The following is a 23,711-nucleotide window of genomic DNA, read 5'->3' as shown; positions in this document are numbered from 1 at the left end:
CTCCAGGAAGAGTTAGTGAAGATAGTCCCTGGGAACTTGTATTGGGAAAGGCTGCGAGGGAAGCTGGGTGTTCATAGGTTAGTTCCATTCAGGAAAATGGAAAAGTGAGTGGATGGCTTCTCCATGAGGAAGGGTAGGTGACCACTAAAGAGGACAGCTCATCAGTCCGGAAAGCCTTTTGATGTCCTATCAACTATGTTAAACACTCATATCATCATTGCTGAATCAATAAAACAGCTAATTAAAGGGTACTTTTTAGTCATTGATTGTGTGAACTATCATAGCTGTTATAAATGCTCTCTACTTCCTCTGCTGATGCTTACTATCTAATTGTTAAGTGTAACAAATGATTAAATATTACAAGAAAATTTATGCTTGAAATTAAATGAGAATGTCAAGTATAAATCACCAATATGGGAATGAGAAAGCTAAAATGTGGACTATGTGTTCTAAAGTTATGCAAATACATAGGATATAGCCAATGGTAGGATCAATGTTCAAGACCTAACCAATAGGATTTATGGTATTTCATGATGTTTATAAGGGAATTAATAAAAACATGAGACTTAATATACTCTAATATCTTCAGAATGTATTCTCCTGGCTCCCCCCTTCCCTCTCATTTCTCTCTCACACTCCTTTTGTCTTCCTCCTTCTCTTTCTCTCCTTTCTTTCATTCGGATAAAGATATGTGACATTAGTAAATATTTAGATATGCGGGATAGAAATTGAGAGACTTAAAATGCTTCCTTATTCTCTCAAACAGCTGTAGATCAATGACAGACAGCTGAATGGAAGAAGGTAGGGTACCTACATCACTAGCAAGCTACTCATCTAGGCTAACAGAATAAACAGAATTAGACAATGTTTAGCGATGAGAGATGTATTTTAATGTGTCTTATTTCAATACAGGTTCCATCCCATGATGTCCAAAAGCTATTATTTGTATAACCTAGACAGAAAACTCTGTGTGATGAAAGGAAATGGCTGAGAACACAAGGACTTGGCCTCAAGTTTCCTTTGGAGAGAGTATAAAAATAATCATCAGTGGTAGGAAGTAATTGATGGAGACAATGGTAGGGCCCCTTTAATGTCAGTGGGTACTCTGGGGCCATTGCACCAAATCTTAGGCTATCTCTTGTTTTCTAGAGGAAAATTCACAGGGGAGTCTGAGTCTAGTTACAAATCCTTAAAAATAAATTGAGCATAGTGGATGTATTACAAAAGATGGAAATCCTCCCTTCCCTTCAAAAATTTGTCATGATCTCACAGTAGAGTGTTCTCTCTAAATTCATAGAAAATTTGCCAGAATGGGAAATGTACTTTATGTTTGGGGAATTAAATAAGGAAAGAAGGCAGGTAACCACTATAAAGTCTAAATGCAAGAGAAGGCTCAGTAATATTGTACTTTCCAAGGACAAAGAGAAGGAGATTATTTTGAATCATTAGACAATCTTGTCTTGGTTATAAAAATGAAAAATACCAGATTCAGAGAAATTTATTCATCAAAGGCAGACTTATTATCTCAAAAGGACAAATGTCATGCCAATGTTTCTAAATGCTCTTCCATATCTAACAACCCTTCTGTCATTGGTAGACAGAATCTGATTCAGAAAACTTTATTTTATTTCTGAAGAAATGTGAAGATCAGGAATAAAAATAACCAATATATCAGCTCAAAGATATAGAAAGTATTTTTTTTCCTTTTTTTCTTTTTACTGTGCCAACATAACCAATTCATTAAATGATTACTCTTAAAAGAAAAGAGCAAAATAAATAAACATGAGTCTCTAGTTAAGCATCTAGTGGGTAAAAATAATAAAAACAGATAAATTTCCCACTTGCTTAAGTTGTTGTGATGTTACAATTCAGCTATACATATATAGAGAAAAATCACACATAGGAAAAATCATCTGCATTGTTTTATTGTTTTAACGCTCTTTGATGCGTCATAGAAGGGCTGTGAGTGAAAGGAAGACGTGAGGTGTGTAAATATAACAACCAAGGAGACTCGACAACACTAGACCTCAGTCTGAATGAGCAGTTTGTCAATATCTCCAGGTCTCCAGTGAACAGCAAGAATGGCTCTCAGGATACTGCAACTCTGTCTGCTTCCACCAGAGATCATAATTGGGCTATGAATTTTTATAATAGTAAGGTCTTCCTGTCATAGACAGAGATTGACAAAAAGTTTAGTTAATGTGAAAAGAATCTTAGAGTGGTATGAGTAGGGTACATGAATATCACTTAAATAAGTAATGCCTTTACTTCTTTTTTTTTTTTTTCTTTAAAAATAAATGTCTGTTAGAGTTTACTGGTTAAAGCTTCTAAATTACAGCTTGTTTCTGAGGATTGCTCAGCATGCTGTTTTTTTGCCCAAGGACATGATATGCACTTTGGGGAATTCAAGAAGCCAATTGAAGCGAGTAGAGGTGATTTATAAATCGAAACCAAATGATAGCAAAAGATGTGAACTAAAGCTATTTCTTCATCTGCAAAGAGCTAATTGGGCACATTTCAGGCCAAGTCTCTAAAGATACAGCTCATGAACTCTGTCTTCCTGATGCTGTTTTCATTACGACTCTCAATAGAGGATTGGCTAATGCTAGGGAAATCCCCATCAAGGTGGCCTGTACATGACACTGCAGATTTGCCTCAGGAAGAAGAGAGAAGAAAAGGAAAACATAAGGAGAGATTGTAGGCAGCTAGCTGCTTACAGAGTTTTATTTGCCTTATCTAATTTATCTGAAACTGAAGAGTTTGTCTCTACAGGCAAATTTTGCTTCACAAAATCTCCTGGGGCTTTTGTCTTTCTGACATATCAGAGTTTAGCCAGGTCTTATTTCTTATTTGGTGGTTGTTAGAGTAAATTTTGATTCTTTGGTCCTCTGTCAACTATTTGATGTGGGAGACTGAATACAGCATTTATGACCTATATATTTCTGGAACAATCTGTTTGCCCCTAAAGCTGCAACATTATAATGATAATCTTTAATTCAATTATCATCTAAATCTCACAACCTATTCTCACTCACCTTAATATTTCTAGGTAAAATGTGGTATACTACATTGGCATGTCATTTTAAAAGAATCAGATATCAAGAAAAGAAAGACATTGTAGATATTCACAATGTTGCATGTGAGAAAGTTTTTGAGTGATTTCAGAGGCCCAAACAAATGCATTGAGGAAGCAGCATTGAGGGTATGTCTACATCGGAACCTGAAATTAGGATCTGAGGCAATAAACTTTTGGAAGGTATTGGTGGAATCAGAATCCTAGGAAATCATCCTGAATAAAATAGCCATATTGTGCCAGGTGTAGACATTTATAATCCGAAATAGGGGGAATTTTGCTAGATGATCTCTCCAACTCTTTTTCAGTTATAAGAGTCTAATTTCATTCCATAAAAATTATAGGAAAACTTCCTTTATCATTGTATGAGTATTATAAATGTATGCATGTCCATGAGTTAGCTCATCAAAGATACTGTGTGAGAAGAAGTACTCAAAAATATTCTGTAAACCTCTATAAAACTCTTTAGATAGATTTTTATATTTAGAAATTACACTTTGGAAATAAAGTTTTAATTTTAATTTTCTGAATTCTAAAAATATCATTAAGACAAATTGTCTCTACATACTTACGTACAGCTATCTAGCTCCAGAAATGTTAAGGATCCTTTGTGAGGTAATTAACTTTATTGACTTGTTTGTATTTTTCTAAGTATTTAATTGACCGCCCCACTAAAATTTAAACATATACAAATAATTTATCATTCAGAGGATAGGGTTTGATTCCTAAGATCAATACATAATCATAGAAATTTAGAGAAAGAAGGGATCTTATTGGTCACTCAGTCTAAACATACTCATTTTATCAGGTAAAAAGTGGAGACAAGAGACGAATGATCATTCGGCCCTACACCTCCATGCCTAGATGGTGTAAGGCCACCAATCCTCTGACATCTAGTCTAGTACAGGTCCCTCTTATCTATACTGCATTAGTGTTATATCTACTTGAGTAGTTTTAAAATTTTGTAGATGTTTGATTGTAAATTAGTGTTTCGTATTTTTTTTTTAATGCTAACTTATCATCAGAAACCACAGGAAACAGAACTACAAATATTCATCCCTCTAGTGTAAGTTATTCCTGTACTTCTTTCCTGGACATTAGAATTTTTTCTTCTATAAGAAATAAGATTGGGAATCAGGTAGAAAATCTTACATTGTAATTCAAGTGCATCATATTTCAAAAAAAAATAAATAAATAAAACCAAAAACAAAGTATTTAAGTTGGGAAAATCAGTTTCAATGTGATTCAGGTTTAATTAATGCCCTTAACCTATATCTCAACAACTAAAAAATAATTTTCTTAGCTTGATAAAATAATCCATCCCAAAGACAAAGACTCAAATTAAATCAAAGAAGTCTTCCTTTAAAAAGAAGATTCACAGCCATCACAATACATAAAACTAATGATTTACATCTTAATTTGTAACCAAAGTGGATTTTATACTGAATTCTGATAATGGATACAAGTTCAACAGTTGAATTCAATCAAATAAGTAATCTTAAATAAAATGAGGGTAATCTCCTCTAGTGCATACTTATCCTGTGTAACAGAAATCTGTCATGAAGTAAATTCCTTCAAGTCAAGCAGATTGCCCAAATTGGAAACATATTGGAAGGATGAATATACTCAAATAATCAACAGAAGAGCAAAATATAAAGACAGAAACATTTTCTGAACAGTGCAGATCCTTTCCCTTCAAAAAAAAAAATCCATGTGAGGGGAAATCTGATTGTCAGATTTACTGGATAAACTGACCAATAATTGCTTTACTAATCCTTTTTAAATACTTGTTTTATATTTTTACGACTAGCAAAATTATTCCTATCAAAGTTATTTCTGCTGAAACTGAACAAACAGGTTGCTCACAATATGTACCGAAATACATAGTTTGGAAAAGCAAGATCTCCCTTCACCCCAATTCAATCTTTCTGCTGGTGAACACTAATTTGTTTCAATATATGTTAAAGGAACTATTCTTACAATTAATGTTTAGGACAGGCATGGTATTTCATGGTTTAGAAGCTATCAAGGCATGAGCACAGCTCCTACCATCCTAGAACAGCCTCTGGGTAACAAGTGACTAGTTTGTGGTCTGAGTGGCTCAGACAAGAAGGGGGGCAGTCCTTAGCCAATAAAATCCAACTCAGCGCTACCCCACCCCCATATTTTCGGTCCCTTCTGCAGCAACTGCTTCCTTAACCCTTGTGCTGAATCCATTAACATCTAGGTATTTAACTCACTCTTGCCTTGGGGACTGCTTGTGGTCCATCTGCTTTAAGGGGATCCTTCCCAGCACCCCAGGGAAAGCCACGTGCTGGAGCATCTGGATGAAACTGGTGGACTTGTTCTATCAAACCCACAAGAATTCAGCTTCCAAAGAGCTACACTGACTGTTTGATTCGTATCAGGTGGCTCCCAGTGCCCCCCACTATAAAGTAAGCTGCTCGCAGCCAGGGAGTTTGGTAGGTTTGACTTGTTACTTAATGTTTCTCTCCCCGGAAACCCTCTCCTAGGCTTACAGTGTGTTTGGCACAGGATAGGTGCTCAATAAACACACTTTGCATAGGAGAGGGTTATGTTGAGCAAAGGCTGGAAGGACTTAAATCTTAAAGGTTTTCCTAAATGTGTCCAAGAAAAGTGAAAGAGAAAAAAAAAGTGAATATCAGATTATCGTGGTTGCAGTTACTGTTTTTAGCCAACCTTTAGGAATTTCACCGGTGTTAGCCAGGGAGCTGGGGGTGGGGTGGGGATCTGGGCTGGAGGGTGCCGGGTACCCATTGCCCCACGTCAGGAGGTGCAGAGCCGCAGGTCACGATCTGAGACAACCCCTCGGTACCGACAGCTGTTGCTTGTCCCGGGTGAGGCTCCGGGCCCCCGGTCCCTGACTGCCCTCTGCCTTCTCGGGGCGCTGGAGCATGCCCAGTGGCAGCGCCGGAGCCACCGCGGGCTCTGCGCGGGCGCGCTCCGCTTCTCCGGGTTTTAGCAGGAGCCTACGGGGGGCGGGGTGTGGGGTCCCGCGGAGCCGGGCAGCCTTGGGCGCGAGTGGGGAGCTCGCGCGGCGCGCAGGGCTCTCTCCCGTTGCGGTTGCTCGGGAGATGCGGGAGCGCGGCACCCCGCAGCTCCACCTGGCGCGCTGAGCACCGCGCGGGGAGCCCGGGGGCGGGCGGCGGGGGGCGCGGACTGCGGTAGAATGCGAGCCGCGCTCCTCCGGCGCTGCGAGACGACGCGCCAGCACTGTCAGGTGCCCGGAGCCCGCCGCCTGTCGCTCCACTAACTTGCCACTTGGTAGTGTCTAGTCTCCGGGGCTCCGTTCGCTGTCGGGTGGTGGGGGGCGGGGGAGTTCGAGGGTCTGCGGTAGCCGAAGGAGGGACCCTGCGAGCGGGAGCCTGCCTGCTGCCGCTGCCTCTCCCCCTCCCTGGCGCTCCCCTCCCCCCACCCCGTCGCCGCCGCTTTCCCTTCTGCCAATTCGGAGAGCGACGGGTGTCTGTGACATGAGATCGCTGCCAAGTGACGGGCCCCGAGTCTGAAGTGCCCGCGAGGAAGTGAGCGCCAGCGCGGGCCGCGGGCGATGACAGCCATGAAGCAGGAACAGCAGCCCACCCCGGGGGCCAGGGCGAGCCAGGCGCAGCCGACCGACCAGGTGAGAGTTGGCGGCTGCGGCCAGGCCCTCCCGGGAGGGCTGGCTCCTGTCCGCGCTGCCCCCGCCTCCCCTCCCGGGCTCCGCTCCCACGCCTCCCTCTCCCACCCTCCCCCGCCCCACTTGCAGGCTCTCCCTGCTCGTCCATGGACTCTGCGGGAAGTTAGAGCATCTGAGCGCGCTCCGCGCCGGGCGAGAGGATGCGCAAGGTGGAGAGCCGCGGGGAAGGGGGGAGAGAGGTAAAGGCTGAAGGTGTCCCGGGGAGCCCCGGCGGGCGGGCCACCGTGGGAGGGAGAGGCAGCGGGGGTCAAGGAATCGGGCCCCTTGGCTCCTCATTAATGCACGTTGGAGAAACCCGCCGCGCTCCCGAAGACGTCCGCGAGCGAGCGGGGTTCAAGCCCAGTCTCCCGCAGCCGCGACGAGCGCTGGCCGAAGCGCCGGGAGTAGACAGATGACCTTTAAGCCGGCAGAGTTTTTCCTTTCCTTTCTCGTGTTTTTAATGAGACGGAGGGGGAGTGTGCTGGGGGCGCGAGCTGGGGTAAGAGGGTTTGCCAGGCGTCTGTAGTCTGCGGAGTGGAACGGGGCCGGGGAGCAGAGAAGCATTAATTATTAAGAGGAGCTGGGAAGGTGCTGGCCGTAGTGATTCGTTGGGTCTAGATGTGTTGTCTCTGCAGAGATGAGGTGCCCTGTGTTGGCGGAGAGCTTTTCCTGTCTCTTTTCCGTCCTTCCGCACCCGCCGCCCCCTTTTTGTTTTGGTCATTAGGGGTTTGTATCATAAATGTAAGGTGGATCCTCACCTCGTCTCTGCCCCTGGGTTGGGGTGATTTGGGAGTTCGGTGTGGCTTTTTTTTTCCCCAAAGTTGGAGGGTCGGGAGCGCCCAGATGCCCTGGCAGGAGGAGGGAGGCAGTGCTGAGCCGGGCGGCGGCGCGGTCACGTTCACATCAATTCGGGACTCGGGGCAGAGGGAGCTGCGCTCGGGCCAGCGGTTAACTCCGGGGCTGGAGGACCCAGGCACTGGGGCGGGGGAGACGAGGCTGTTGGCCCGGAGCGCACTGTCAAAGGCTGCTGGCGGCGTTCCTGGCAGATACCCTCGCAGCTTGTTGCTAGCACCGGGATGGGGGTGGAGGGTGGTGCGAGCATCTAGGTTCCAGCAGCGACTGGGCTCTTCGCGTGTTCTCAGCACCGAGTAGTGTTAAGGGGAGCTGTCCAAATCGCCCAGGAGCGGCCGGCGAGGCAGAGGAGGCGATGCAAGGGATGCTGTTATTAATATTCCAGACTTGGTCATCTCTTCTGGCTTGTGGTCTCGTTTCTCCCCTTCCTTCCCCCTTCTCATGTCCCTCGCATATGTTTCACACAGGTGGTGGGGATTATTCAATGTCGTAAGGGTCTTTTTCCATTTATTTTGTGTCTGTCTGTGTGTGAGGGGGGGAATGTTTGCAGTTTTTACAAAGCGTTCGTTTTCTGAAACTGTCCTCTTTGCTGCATACCCTGAGATAGGTCTAAAATATTAAAACACTATATCATATGTCCCTTCCTCTTCTACTTCTCCCCCCACCCCCAGCATACATCACAATGTAGAAATTGGTTAGCAGACGTAAAAAAATAATAAGAAGAAGAATTTCAGGAGAGGAGCATGGATTTAACATCCTCTTTCAGGCTGACAGCCCTTAAATTTCATTAACAAGCCTCTGAGCCTCTCCACTGCTCTTGGAATGATGCTACCAATAAGAATGATTAGTCAGGTGAGAGTCCCCACATGAAATCTTTGCTCACTAACCTGTGACACCACCTGGTTACTTGAGGTGCTGCAAACAGTTCAGTGATGGTGGAGGTGGGGAGGCTGAAGAAGGAGAGAGCACACAGAAGCTGGAAATGTATGTGTAAATAGTGGACACGCTGTATATGCATGGCAAATCCTTTTGTTGGGACTAATCTGGTACTTAAAATTCATATCAAGAGATAGGTTCAAGCTCGAATCCATTTTTCCTGTTAGTGTGCATTTTTTATGGCCACTTCAAATATTCAGGGAGTGGCCACATTGCAGAAACTCTTGCTTTAATTGAATATGTTTAAATGCTTTTTTTGAGCATTTACATGATTTTAAAATGTCAGTGGTATGCATTTTATGCATGTGTTGAAATAAAAGAGGTTGATTTTGCAAGGAAAGTCAGACTGAAGTATACATGGCAGCATCCCAGTGAGGGTTTCTCAAGCACTCCCAGGAAACACCTATATCTAGTATATTCTTTGTTCAAAGCTTGACATCTGAAATTGTGGCCAAATAATGTGCATGATTGCTGTGGAAGCTTAAACTGCTCTAAGACTACTGTGTTTTTATCAGCCATGTTAGTCATTATAGTTTAATTCTGTGGTTGTCACATGACTTCCATGAACTATTAGATATAATACCTTCATAAATATGTGAGTAATTCTGCTGGTTTCTATAATATTTCAAAAAAAGAAGGTTCACAAATTTAAGTAAAAATGTACCTTTATGAAATTCTACCCAGTTGTTAAATAGGGGGTATATTCCAGCGAATAAGTCACTGTCTATTGATTTTGAATGATTTAAGCTTATGAATATTGCCCAAAAGGTCTTTCCCTCTCCATGGTGGATATTTTTATGAAATCTCACAGAAGCCTTGTCCTGAGGCCATCAAACACCTATTTCCACTGACAGCACAGTGGAACACCATAGTTCTTCCTGAGTGAAAACGGTTATGAACCATATAATTTGGTTACTGTTAGTCCTGTAGAGGGCTCAACCTGCCTGTTTCACTATCTGTGACTGTCCTCTGGCACAGGGTGCCATGGCAGAAGGACATCCCCTTCCTCCCCAGAGAGTAGCTGTAACAGGAAAGCAGGGTCTGTATACTTTTTTATTAAATATTCTGAATCATTGGAAATAGTTTTATCATCTTAACAATCTTTCTTTTAAAGTTTCATTGATTGAACAAATGTTTACAACAGTTATTTTTGTTGTTTATCATAACACTTCACATTTAACAAATGTCTAAAAATAAAGGCTTTGACATGGATAGATACAGACATTTCCACTTAACATGATCAATATCTCATTTTACATTGAAGGATCCAAAATCTTGAGTGGCTAATGGTAATTTATTATTATGTTTAAAAATGACTTCCTGAATGCTTGCCACAGGGAGAGAGTACTGTTTTGGGAGTTGATAAAATAATATTTATTGAATGCATTTTTCTATTGGATTCTCAAAGCAATGTTTTGAGGTGGACCATATTGCTATTCCCATTTTAGAGATGAGAATACAGAGGATTACAGAAATCAAGCAACTTGGCCCAGCTATAGTCTTTAAAGGTAGAGGTGGGACTCAGACAGAAGCTCATTTACATCAGAAGTCCTACCTTCTAACATCTGCACAACCACAATACAACACATTCCTATTATAATAATGTTAAATAATTGCAAATTGGATGTGTCTGTGTGTGTGTGCACAAATTTATCTTGAATGTAAAATGGATAAAGACTTTTTTAAAAGCTTCAACTATAAATATAAATAATAGTTCTTGAAATTTTAGAGTTCATTTAATATCCTCTCTATTAATCTAAATGATACAAAAAGAATCAGATAGATACTCATAAATACATGGGACCTTTTTAAAAAAATTTTTTTGTATCACTTGTCCCTGATAATGAGACTCTCAAGGTTTGTTAAATAAGTACCTTTTTAATAGTCAATCAGGCGAGATTTAGAATTTGCTCACATTTCCACCAGGTGGCAACCTTCTGCTGAATCCAATTGGTAAAAAGACTGCCTCAAATGCGTGACTGTCCTCTCCGCTCCAAAAACAAAACAAAAATAACCACACAAAAATAAAAAAACTGAAAACAACCACACTTTCTGGAGTATGACTAAAAACTGTATTTTTAAAAGTAACTATTTGGCTACAAAGGCAGTATTAGTTATGCATTTTTCTTTAAAAGATGCATTTTGGTGAAAAACCAGTCTCTTACAATTCAACATATAACAGCCTCTTGATGAAATAATTCATGACCACAATTGAGATTAAATAGTTAATACTAAATATGTAAAATGCCTTCTGCAAAATACCCATTGGACTTCTGATCTTTAGGTAATATTCACCTACAGGGTTTCAGTGCAAAAATTGGCGTTCAGTATTTTTTTCTCTTTTGGTATTCATTATTTTTATTTCACCTTTGGTCTAGCAAATCAGATCAAAATTTTCAAATGTATGCTTAATGAAAAATTATGAAAAAGTCATTCTTCCATATGCCCCTTGCTAATATATAAACATGTCAAAATTAGTAAGCTGTTGCTTTTAACACAGAACCTTGAAAAAAGCCTTTATAAATCATGCTAAGAAACTTTACTCAATAGAAAATTTATTAATTTATTACTTTTCTTCTAATAATTCAACATAAAATGCCATATCTAATGGGGTGAGAGTTCTATATAATTTGGTTATAAAAGATAATTTAGGTAAGTAAAGGTATTATGTAGAAGTCTTTATGATTTGAGAGAATATAAATGTCCTACTCCTTTAATTTTTTATTATAATTATACATATGTAATATTAAATATGTAACATAATATATTATATAATAGATATAAACATTGTATTTATGTATAAGGCATTTTATCTATTGAGTTAAGAACATATCACAAAATATCCCTTACTTAGAATCTTCTAATATGGGTATATATCTAGTTTTTTATTTTAGGATCTGAGCAAATTGCATTTTTAAAAAAGATTAAATTATATAAAACAAGTTAAAGAAAATTGTATTATTAAATATTAATGCTGCATTATCTTATGAAGCACATTATATTAGAAGCAAAACATACTTAAACCAAATTTTTCCCAGTCTGAGTAAAAATAAAGCTATTTTAATATTTTCAGTTTCTTGAATCATTTATGATTACAGAATGTTTAGTACTTACAGGCATATTTTTTATTTGCTTGCAGTATACTGAGTAGCATACACAGTGCTGGAATGTTGTGACTTCTAGCACTTCTAGATTGTGAGCTTTCGTGCATCAACCACAGGTATTTATTTACCATTGCCTATGGGTTATGCCCTGAAAATCACAGATTCAAGTTCATATCCCAGATCCACTAAGGTCCGTTGTGTTTTCTTGGGCAGGATAACTCAGTTTCTCCATTTCATCTGTGAATGAAGATGCCTGAAGGCCCTTTATAAATATAAAGGCCTGTTATAAAGATTAAATAAGATAATATGTAAGAGCTTTTGAATAATGCCTGTCACATAACAAGTCCTCTCATTAAGTGCATAGTGTGGGAATAAGAGCCTTGACAAAATTAGAAAAATAAATAAATAAAACTTAGAGGATTGTTAGATCACTCTCAGCTGATCTACTATTTTAATATTTTAGAGGCCATCACATTTTTTCAGCACACATATTTGTATGATTACACATGAGTTTGTGCATGCCGGTAAATATTATATTAATACATTTGGACATCAGACCTGATTTGGCAGACATCCAGACTTTGAAATATTCTGTTACATCCTGGTTTCCATTCAATCAAAATTGACCAGTGATACTTTGTACTGTTCTGCTCTGTAAGGGACCAGATGGAAAGTAAACTTTGGCTAATTCTCACTAACAGTTGAATTAGATAATGAATATGTTGCATATTGTATTCAATACCATGCACCTCCTAAGATAATTTGCATGAGAAAGAGGATGTTTAAATAAAGAGAGAAATGGAATTTATAGAAAGATGTCAGGGGGTGAGATTTCAGTCAGTGTAGCAGGAGAGTGTGTATAGCAATGGAGTCCAAGACCTCATGGTGGATGCCTATGCTTTCATGGAGTGGAAGGTTTTGGACTAAGCATAAGTCAAAAGATTTTTCACACAAATGTTTTTACAGCTATTCCTATGCAACATTTAAGTACACATGTTGTTTCTTGATATTTCACTTATTAAAATCATCTTCATGTATTTTAAATATTTTTTGCTAAATGACTTTCTGTGTGTTCTAATCAAGTCTATGTACTACTGAAGTATGATAAAAGGGACATATAATCAGGCATTCATCAACCAAAAAAGTTTAGAGTTTTCACCATTCTGAAGACTTGTACAAGGCAAAAAAATCCAGTCCAAATAAATGATGGAGGGAATGTAAACTTCATAAATATATGTCCTTATGCAAACTTAGAAATATTTCTGTTCTAGTGTATGCTATTTACTTCAAGCAGTCATACAGCTTAGTACTCATTGTTCCCGGAGCACTCTTGTTTTAAAGTTTTATTGACCTGATCCACAAGCTTTCTGGCAATAACCAATCTCTATTTACTTTTTTCCTATCGAGATAGCACCTGTTCTCTAAGGCTGAGACTACATTCCCCCTACCTGGTAGACATTCTTACCATCTATTACATATTAACTCAAGAAACACTTGTCATTACCAGGATGGTGGAGAAGGCTGGGAAGAATTTTCAGTGGGGAGAACGGGGCACTTAAGAGGAAGATCTTCTATTGCAGATTCATTTTTGTTAAGTTGTCCTGAATTCTCAGAATTTCAGACATATCCATATGTAATGGTAAATGTAACACTCACTGCCAGGCTAAATACAGAGAACTCACTTTTATCCAATACTGATAAAAGAAATACTTGATTTTGAACTCTTCTGTTCAGTCATTGACGTTAACAATACTCTTCTAATACCTTCTACAAAATAAAAAAAATCCTTTTCTTTTCAAGTTTATTAACTTGAAAGTTAACAAGCTATAGTTTATTTGAGAATTGCTAAAACGTTCTACAATGTTTTTGGAATGCCAAATGATTTTCAGATTTAATTATTTTGGTGAGGGGGCAACCTGATGTAGGGTTGAGAACAAAGGCAAAGAGATTTCAAATTGATTCCTTCCTTTATCTAGGCAATTTCTGATCCTACTAAAACCATTCTTTCCTCTTGAAGAGGGAGGCAGTGAAGAAAATGTTACAAGAGTTAGGGACAATTTATGTGAATGGGCTTGTATAGATAGCATCTGGTTTAAGGTAGGAACTTAATAAGTATTTTTATTCTTAATGGTACCATGCTTCTGGATCATCTAAGAAGGTTATTTCATTCTTTTGCACAGATAATTTTGCATTTATGTTAATAAAAATGGCAAATATGTGTGTATATGGCATAATCAGATATACACACACTGCACATACATATATATGCCTATGATCTAAATACACTGGGTATTTTATAGTGAGATTATCATAGAGCATTAGATAAAAATCAATTTGTTATAACTTGACTGATTTCTCCTGTTTTTGGATGATAACCTGTCTGTTTCCACATAATACTTAGGATCTTGTTTGAAATCCTTATGGTTTAATATTCTCTTTCCAGAAGTTGTGTTCCCAGAAATTCTGGAATTAGAAATTATTTGCATATGGGAACTGATGATATGTTGAGTTTAAATTTAAGACAAGTTAGTTAAGTGCATAATCAAAACTGACTTGGCATTTGAGATGTTCTACATCCAAGCTGTATATTATTTGACTTTAATATTATTGCAATTTATCATACTTATTGATTTTCTCAGGTCAGAACAAAAACCTGTGTATCAGGTTGCAAGATAGCAAATGAAGAAAAGTGAGGAAAAAAGTCATTTTTATTATCTTTATCCCCACGCCCTTTTTGATATCTAAATAAAGGTTCAATTTTTTTTTATTCCAATTGAGAGACTCTGCTCTGAAAACAGAAATGTGACAAATCTGAATTACATAATCAAGAACTTGAATGGCAGGCCCTCTGCGATTTATTTTCAAATAACAGACCAGAGAGACCACTTGAAGTTGCATTAATAATGTTTGTACAAGGAGAAGTAGGCCTTTCTTGTTATTGGAACATGAGTTTACTTTTGGCAAGAGGAATTGAGTAAGTGAAAACTCTGATACTCCTATTTCCATTAATCAAATCTCACTTTTAGGAATGGTTTTAATATAAGTTAATGAAAGCAAGACATGGCCATTTTTTCATTTCACATGTTTTGAAACAAGTACTAGAAGTATTTTTCATAAGGCAACATTTTAAATCAGTGTTTCACAAACTTGCATAATGATTCTCCTTTTTTAGTTACAGAATTGAATATTAGGATCTGAGACAATGTTTGAAAAGTGATCGAAAATATATCTTTTAGAGAGGAAAAAAATCTGAAATCCATGAAGGATTTCTTAGATTTAGAAATAGGTATTTTGTTTAGTTAGGTCAGTCTGTAATTTAAACTTCCTAGATTCTATGCATGCATTTGTGGATAGATTTTCTATCTACTTCATTAGCTTTTAGAGATTTTAGGGGAAAAGACTATATATTTCACTTGTTTTTTCCTTTTTAGAAGGAAACACAAATGTTCCAACAAATGGGAATAAAATGAGTATATTGCAAACGTATATCCAGGGTCTTCATCAGGATTATTTCTTTTCTCTGGCCCTAGGATTTGTGTGTTTTCTACTACTTGACACCCACATTAACAGTGACAGGCCTGGCATTGAAATGGAAGAGGCCCACCTTCCTTCACATCTGTGAAAGTTACTTATAATTGCTCCAAAATGAGGTTTACCCAACTTTAGGCCACCTTGGCATTATGAGTGGTTTCTTCTGCATCTGCTACTCTTTACAAATTTGTATTTGATCTCAGAGTCTGTGTCTCTGCGTTACAGGATGATGCTTTCGGTTCCTTTGTCTCCCTTTGCGTTTCTGCCATCTCCAAACCCAATCCAGTTTGTTCCACCTCTCTACATTTTATTTTGAGACTTCATGAGAAATTTTCTTAAATATTTTATAGATACAAATTTTTAAATTTAATTTAATTAGAAATATTTTATCAACGCATAATAATTATACATATTTATGGGATACATAATAATGTTGTGATACCTTTAATGTATAGTGATCATGTCAGGGTAGTTAGTGGGTCCATCATCTCAAAACTGTCTCTGCATTTCTGTGGGTCATTCTCTGTCCAAAGTTGATTTCCTGACATGTAGAACACTTTAGCATCAGTAGTAGTCTTGCCTTTCCAAATCCTTCCCTTCAAATAATTATAAAATCATAAATGATTATAACATTATGAGAAGCTGTTCTGTTTCCTGAATCTCACACCTTTGTATTCAGATCATGAAACAGACAATAGAGAGGTGAAGTCACTTTTCTAAAGTCACACAGTTGGTTAGAATTAGAAGCAGCACTTGATTCTGGGATTCTCGGGCTCTTAACATATGGCCATTTTCCATGTACCATGTTTCCAGATTCAGCTGCTGATACAGAGCCTTTGATAGTGTCATGGTGACACACCTGCCTTCCTTGCTACTTGACATCAGTATAACCATTTGTTTTAACGTATGTTTCGAAAAGCTTTGCGTCTGTAGGCAAAACTCACTTAACATTTCCTCGTTTCTCCTCTGTGATATATTAGTTCTAAGCCAGTCATCCTTAGACGTTTGGCACCTGGCCACAAGGCATCACAGAACAGCATATGCATCTTCTCCAATCTGCCCTGGCAAGAAGTCACCCCCTAGAGCCATAAAGCCATTCTGAAAGTAAACTGTGAGATCCACGGCTCCAAGGAAAAAAATAGCACCCTCTTTACAAAAAGGGAAGATGGTTTTCTTAAGCTTCTGTTCTTCCCCTCACCATGAATGAGCACCTCCTAATCTCTATTCTCAGCATTTGAAATGGCAACTCAATAGCAATGGAGTAGTGGTGGAATAAATCCCCCTGTTTTAGAAACTCTTGAATGCAGGCAGGTGAATGTTAGGGTTTTCTTGGATGGTAAATAAAAACAACAGACTTCTGATTCACTGTATTTCTTGGTAGGTAAGCCTTTTCCAGAAACTGTGATCATTTTTATTCCTAGATAAAGTCATCAGAGTACCACATTCCAATACCAGATCTGAGAAACATTTATATGCTAAATAAATAAATTTATGTGAAGAATTTTTAAGTCATTCAGAATTTTTTAGTAGAAAGAACTAGGGCTTTCTAGTCACTTCACCTAACTTTAAACTCTAGCTTATCCTGCTCAAACTAGTCAATCAAGAAGTTTAAGTCTGTCTCTGAATCTGATACTTCATCTGGGAGTGGAATGTTGCTTACCTTACAGAATTGTGAAAATTAGCAATAGGTTAGGCTTGTTGTTCCCAGAAGTTGGGAACCTAGCTTTAAAATATCTTTCCTTGCAAATTGACTAAGTTAGAAACTTAACAGAACCTTTTATGTTGAGCTTCTGTTTTTGTTTATATGGAGATTATATGGAGTCATGCTAGCTTCAAAACAAACATGGATTAAGAGTTGGTTAAAAAAATATGGCATCCATTTTTATATTCCTTATAATGTAGAAAATTCTACAAAGTTTGGATTTTGAAGGTGAAGGTGGAGAACTGAATATGCATTTCCTTTTCTGAATTTGTTTTTTTTCTTTCCCTATCCCATGGTTAAATTCCATCTCATGTTTATAATAGATTCTGCATTTCGAGTGCTACTTTGTTCCTTCTCAAAGCTACAGTCCTTGAGCTGTAATAGCAAATCCAAAAAAATTAATATGGAATCACAGATGGTGCAAATATCTGAAAATAGGTAAATACAATCTAGGATTAGCTGCTTGGGCTCAGAAATGTCAGCTTTGCATTGCTTATTGGTCACACAAGGCAATTTTAGTTAAGGAAAACCCAGGAAAAAGCCATCATGATATAAAATTGCTGGTTTGGAATTGTGCAGCATAACAAGCCCATAATTGTTATATAAACCTCAAAATGAGTCACTGTGTAACAAGGAAAAGGTATTTCAGAGAGGTCACAAAGCACCAAGATGTTATACAGGAAATAAAAAGTTAAGCCAATATCATAACATGTTACTATTGCATAGTACCATCTGCTGATTTCCATTTACAGCCAATTTTTAAGGAGAAAATATCCATTCTCGTAGGCATGCTTTAGGTAGGCACACAGTAAATGACCTGAGCATGGGAAGCAGTAGTCAAAGTGCCAGCATAAAATCCATAGATGGTGATTACTAATAACATGTACTGTGGGCTCATAGTTCTGACCCTGGGAGTTTACAGTAACAGAATTTAATATTCTTTCAGTTTTTCCCTTTTAAGAGATGCATCTCTTTTGACAGAATCTTAGAATTAACCATGTGATTAAGTCACCTGGTTTAGTGATAGACAATTGAGATTGATAAAGGCTGACTTGCTCAAAATCATATACCTGATGAATTTGGCAGATTAGAAGCAAGAGCGTCTCCCTCCTAGGTTAAAAGTTGGTAGAAGGAGCCTCACTCAGTAATTGGAATCACAGAAACCATTTTTGGTTATTTGTGGTGATGTCAATAGAGCAAAAGTAGAAGAGGTTCCAGCTGGTTTAGTGGGTTTTTTTGTTTTTAATTATATTTTTAATTTTAATTTTGGGGGGGATAGTAGGTTTAATACAACCAGATGTATTATGTGAATTCTGTCTGAAAGCAATAAGGGTAACTGTTCCGTGGTTGGGTGCAGTCTAGGTTTTCTGCGGTTTCTCATTTCTCAGGTGACATAAAGGGGAGCAGGAAGACCTATTCCAGGTCAGGCATCATGGTCTATAAGATAGTACAGATCTCTGTCAAAGTACACGTTTCCGGATTAAAAAAAAAAACATGGTTCTCATATAAATAAGTAGGGAATGTATGTCAAGGATTTAACTCATTAATAAAGGAACCATCAAGATGGTAAAGCTGGTTCAAAAAGCATTTGAGGAAGAGAGACTTATGTATGTAGTCAGTTAAGAAAGGAATGGCTTACAATGTTTGCAAAATTAAATACAAAATTGATTAATATTCAACAGGGCATTTAAACTGTGACCTTTGTGGTTGTCTTCCTTAGCAGATAAACAATTTTTATGACTCATCTATTGTCTACAGTTAACATCTAACTTTCCAGACTCTAAGCCTTCATAAAATAAGTCAGAGTGAGGTACGTTTTCCTAATATGATATAATCATTGTGTGGATTGATTAGATAGTTCCCTAGTCTCTTATTGAAAGGATGAACATGCAATCATGCTTACATTGTATTTGCAATTTTCAAAAAATTTCCTTAACATTCCCAACCTGAGAAAAATAGTGCAATTTGAGGCTATACTTGATGTCACAGCCAACTCCTTAAGCAATTTTATCAAAGCTTTCTATGAGCCCTATGGAGCTCTGAGTGTCAGATTTGATTCACCAGCAATGAGGTCTTGGAATGCAGCCAGTCAGCCAGCACTGCTTGTCGGGTTCTTCCCAAAAAATTGGTGCAGGTGTCTTTGAAGGATAGAAGAGAACAATCTGGCAATCTCAAATAGCTCTTCTGGGGAGAAGATGAGATAGGATAATTGCACACAAGCAAGTGAAAAGCCACTGTTTGAGGATTTAGCAAAATAAGGTTCTGGTTAAGTTGCATGGTGGTGGTTGTCCCTGGAGAGGGCTGCTTTCACAGCTGCCCTCAGGAGGAGGGAGATGAGCCACGCACATGGTCTGATTTAGGGTATACCATAAATTTTGCTTCCCTTGTGACTCACTTCCCTGACTGCCAGTATTCTGAAAAATAGCTATTCTCATCCATCTGCATAGATATGGGATTCTACCATGACTTCCTTTGTCCCTTTAACTTCAGACTGAACAGGGGACATTATCAATTTATGTCTAATTTGCATTCATTTGCCTGTCTGTGATTGGCAAGGTGTAGGCACCTGCCTACACATGGGGCAGCCACTTCCCTTCTCTGGCCCTTAGTTTTTGATCTGGTGTCAAAAAATAAAGGTAGGTTTACTTATTTGTGTACTGTATACAAAAGGGTTCAGTGAATAATTTGGGGTTTAAAACCTTATTGAATCATTGCACCTTAATTGCCTAGAATATGTTTTACTTTCTCATAAAAAAGACCAGCTCTATGCAATAGTACATTCTGGAAAGATGAAGATGTTCTTTATCTGTACTTTCCAATATGATAACCACCAGCCACATGTGACTATTAAACACTTAAATTGTGACTAGTGCCACTGAATAAATGAATTTTTAATTTTACTTAATTTAAATTTAAATTATGTAGCTAGTGGCTACTGTATGAGAGAGTCAGTTTAATATTGTCACTTTTCAAACTTTAATGTACATATGAATTACTTGGGCATATTACCAAAAACCAGGTTCTAGTCTGGTTCGGGTGCATGACTCGACATCTATAAATGGTGCCCGAATAATGCCTTATCTGTGAACAGCACTCTGAGAAGTAAGGATTTATTTCTCAGCAGCAAGGATTCTGTAGTACTAACTATGACTTTGGCCAGGCAGATACTTATCCTAAAAGATGAATCTGATAAGCCTGTAGCAAAATTACAAAGTGTGACTTTCGAATGATAAGACAAGAAGAATTCTAGTGATGAAAGTAGTGGTATTTTTATTACCATTGGCAACAGCTAAAATCTTGAGTGACTGTTCATACATACCATGCAGTCGTTAATGCCTATGTCTCATTTAATTCCCCCCAAAGCCCTCTGTGATTGATGCTACTTTCATTCCAGTTTTGCTAATGAGGAGATGAGATTCGGAGAGGTTAAGAGATTCTGAAGATAGTATACCTAGTAAATGCAGAGGGTAACTTGTGGACACATACGATCATACCAATCATAATAACCATCAGTTTCTTTCCTTTATTAAATTGAAGACAATGATTTGCCACTTGTGGCTGAACAGTAAATCATATTGGATTCCCTTCCACAGGTAATAGTAGCAGTAGTCATACTAGTAGTTGTAGTCATAATGATCATTAGAACTCTGTGTGGAAATTAGTATTGTCATCCTCCTTTTATAGATGAAGAGACTGAGGTTCAGAGATTTAAGCTATTAATAATTTCATTAGGGCTGTGTAACTTTCAAGTGGCAGAACCAAGTTTTGAACCTTCGCCTCTTGAGTTCATGCGGTTGTCTACTCCAGTAGACAGTTTCTTAAATGCTTAGTGAGCACCTACTGTTTGTCAGGCAATCTGCTGAGAGGAGGAGTCCTGTCTGGTGTTAAATTGGAAATGTAGTTTACTGTAAATTTTATAACTATATATAATTCCATTTTTATTAAGAATATTTTAAGAGAGAAAAATTACTCTTTCTTGTCCCAAATGTACAATATGGCTTATGTCATCTATGAAGCCAAGTTTTAGTTTGCCATCTATGAAGCCAACATTTTTATTATGTGTATTTATTAGGGTATTAAGTGTGAAAGCTCCATTTCCTTAAGTACTAAGTTTGACAGTTGATGTCTCTGACATTTCACTTTGACACTGCTTGTTTTATTTTTATTGTAAAGGTGTATACTCAGTCTTTCAAACGCATGTTGTGGCTTGTGATTATCTTTCAAAAAAAATTTTAGAGCAATTTTTGTGAAACCACGAATAAGTAAAAACTTTATGTTATTTTTGAATACGAGTTCTGTTGTAGAACTAGTGCAGCGCACATAGTGCAAGATATCAAGGAAGTGTTTGGGAAGGATGTGGCTAATGAACACACAGTATGTCAATGTTTTGAGAAGTTTCATTCTGGTAATTTTAATCTTGAAAATGAGCCACGTGGGTACCCTGAGACCCAAGTGGATAATGATGAGCTGAAAACTGTAGTGGAAGCGAATCCATCTAAACCCACACGTGAGTTAGCAGCAAGGTTTGACATTACTATTCCAACAATATTGAACCATTTGAAACAAATGGGCAAGGTAAAGAAACCAGATAGATTAGTTTCACGTGAATTAAACGAGCCTCAGAAGAGAAATTGTCTTGATGCTTGCCTTTCTTTTCTCTTTTCTCTTTTCTTTTCTTTTCTTTTCTTTTCTTTTCTTTTCTTTTCTTTTCTTCTTTTCTTTCTTTTCTTTATTTTTTTTTATTTTATTTTTTTTTTGGGGAAGGAAGGAAGGAAGGAAGGAAGGAAGGAAGGAAGGAAGGAAGGAAGGAAGGAAGGAAGGAAGGAAGGAAGGAAGGAAGGGAAGGAAGGAAGCCTTTTCTTTCTTTTCTTTTCTTTTCTTTTTTTTTTTTTTTTTGAGACAGAGTCTCACTCTGTTGCCCAGGCTAGAGTGCCGTGGCATCAGCCTAGCTCACAGCAGCAACCTCAAACTCCTGGGCTCAAGCAATCCTTCTGCCTCAGCCACCCAAGTAGCTGGGACTACAGGCATGTACTACCATGCCTGGCTAATTTTTTCCTCTATATTTTTAGTTGGCCAATTAATTTCTATTTTTAGTAGAAACGGGGTCTCTCTCTTGCTAAGACTGGTTTTGAACTCCTGACCTTGAGCGATCCTCCCCAGCCTCAGCCTCCCAGAGTGCTAGGATTACAGGCATGAGCCACCACACCCAGCTGCCTTTCTTTTCTTTCATGACATAAAGGCAAACCATTTCTACACTGTATTGTGATGTGTGATGAAAAATGGATTCTTTTTGACAATAGCAAGCATTCAGCACAATGGATGAATAAAAATGAAGTGCCAAAATAGTCTAAAACCAAATCGTCATCAAAAAAAGCTATGGTGTCTGTTTGGTAGTCCAGGGCTGGTATTATCTACTGTAGCTTCATGAAATCTGGTCATTAGATTACAGTGAATGTCTACTGCAACCAGTTGGATGAAATGATGAGGATGTTTGCAATTTAGCAGCCAAGATTGGTCAATACAGACAGGCCAATCCTCTTGCAAGATAATGCTTGCCCACATGTTGTACAAACAACCCTGCTCAAAATACAGAGGCTGGACTTGGAAACTTTGTCATCCACTGTATTCACCAGACCTTGCACCAGCTGACTGCTGCTTCTTCCAGGCTTTGGATCACTTCTTGCAAAGAAATATATTCTATTCTTGACAAGCTGTGGAAAATGCCTTTTGCAATTTCACTACTAGCTGTCTAGGCTTCTTCGTTACTGGCATAAACAAGCTACTGTTAAGATGGCAAGATTGCACTGAGAGTTTAGTATCATACTTTGATTAATTGTACTGCCTCTTCTTTGAGATATTACAAATTGAACATTTGATTTGAAATTGACATTTCATATTTAATGATCTAATAGTTTTAATGCCTTATGTCTACTTTTTGTATTAGTGAAAAACTGATGAGAACTGTAGGGGGTGTATGTGTATGTGTACGTATATGTATGTGTAAACTTTACAATTTAGAAGAGGTTAAAATTGTCTTCTTTGTCTCTCATAATAGCCTTGAGTAAAAATTGGCATCATCATTTTAACGAACGAGAATGTTAATGCTTTGCCCCTGGCTTTTCAGTAACCTAAGAGTCAAATCTATGCTTTATTTTTCAGAGGTCTCTGTCATGTTGTTTAGTTCAGTGACCAATGTTAACCAAGTCTATTTTTTCTATAGAAATTCATATTCTTCTTCTTTAATTTCTGAACATTCATGCAGTTTAAACATCAGCTATTACACAAGTATATAAATGGAACATCTCCTTCCCAGAATTGTTCCACAGCCATGCATTTCCTTATTGTATCATTCGTTTAAATGGTAATCATTATTGTTATTTTCATTGTGTCCTTTTCTTTGTTCCAGAGAAATTTTTGTATATTAAAGCTAATCATTTTTGTAATTAAAGCTAATCATCACCTCCAGGTTTACTTTAAAGTGCATAATAATTTTACATTGTTTTTTTTGGATAAAAATCTGGACGTTATCAAAATAGGTCCTCTAACAGTTGGCTTCTTTAAGAAATGTTCCTCCTTTATTCATGAGAAATCATATCTTTATGTGTCTCATAAGCCGATGACCAGTCGTGGTGCAATTGTGTGCATGTGCGCGCTCACCTGCATACAGAAGACATGGCCATGTTCTCAGCACATTGCCTGACAAATAGTAGGTGCTCACCAAACCCCTGGGAAACTGTCTACTGGAACAGACAGGAGCATGGACTCGAGAAGTAGAGGTTCAAAACCTGGTTCTGCCACTTGGAAGTCATACAGCCCTAACCAAATTACCTTAACTCT

The 23,711-nt window shown here is 38.2% G+C and overlaps 1 protein-coding gene across 1 annotated transcript in view; it reads left to right on the top strand.

Annotated features, from left to right (window-relative positions):
- The first annotated feature begins 6,243 nt into the window (after positions 1 to 6,243).
- Positions 6,244 to 23,711, top strand: part of DPP10 (dipeptidyl peptidase like 10) — a 641,699-nt gene continuing 624,231 nt past the window's right edge. Inside the window, exon 1 of the mRNA XM_020288521.2 lies at positions 6,244 to 6,713. Within this exon, the coding sequence (XP_020144110.2) occupies positions 6,642 to 6,713 (72 nt within the window). The 5' untranslated portion in view covers positions 6,244 to 6,641. The remainder of the gene's footprint in view (positions 6,714 to 23,711) is intronic.

Source organism: Microcebus murinus, chromosome 8 (genome assembly GCF_040939455.1).
Source record: "Microcebus murinus isolate Inina chromosome 8, M.murinus_Inina_mat1.0, whole genome shotgun sequence".
NCBI classification, from domain to species: domain Eukaryota; kingdom Metazoa; phylum Chordata; class Mammalia; order Primates; family Cheirogaleidae; genus Microcebus; species Microcebus murinus.
Note: the sequence above shows the minus strand (reverse complement) of the source record. Positions and strands in the feature narration are given on the sequence as shown.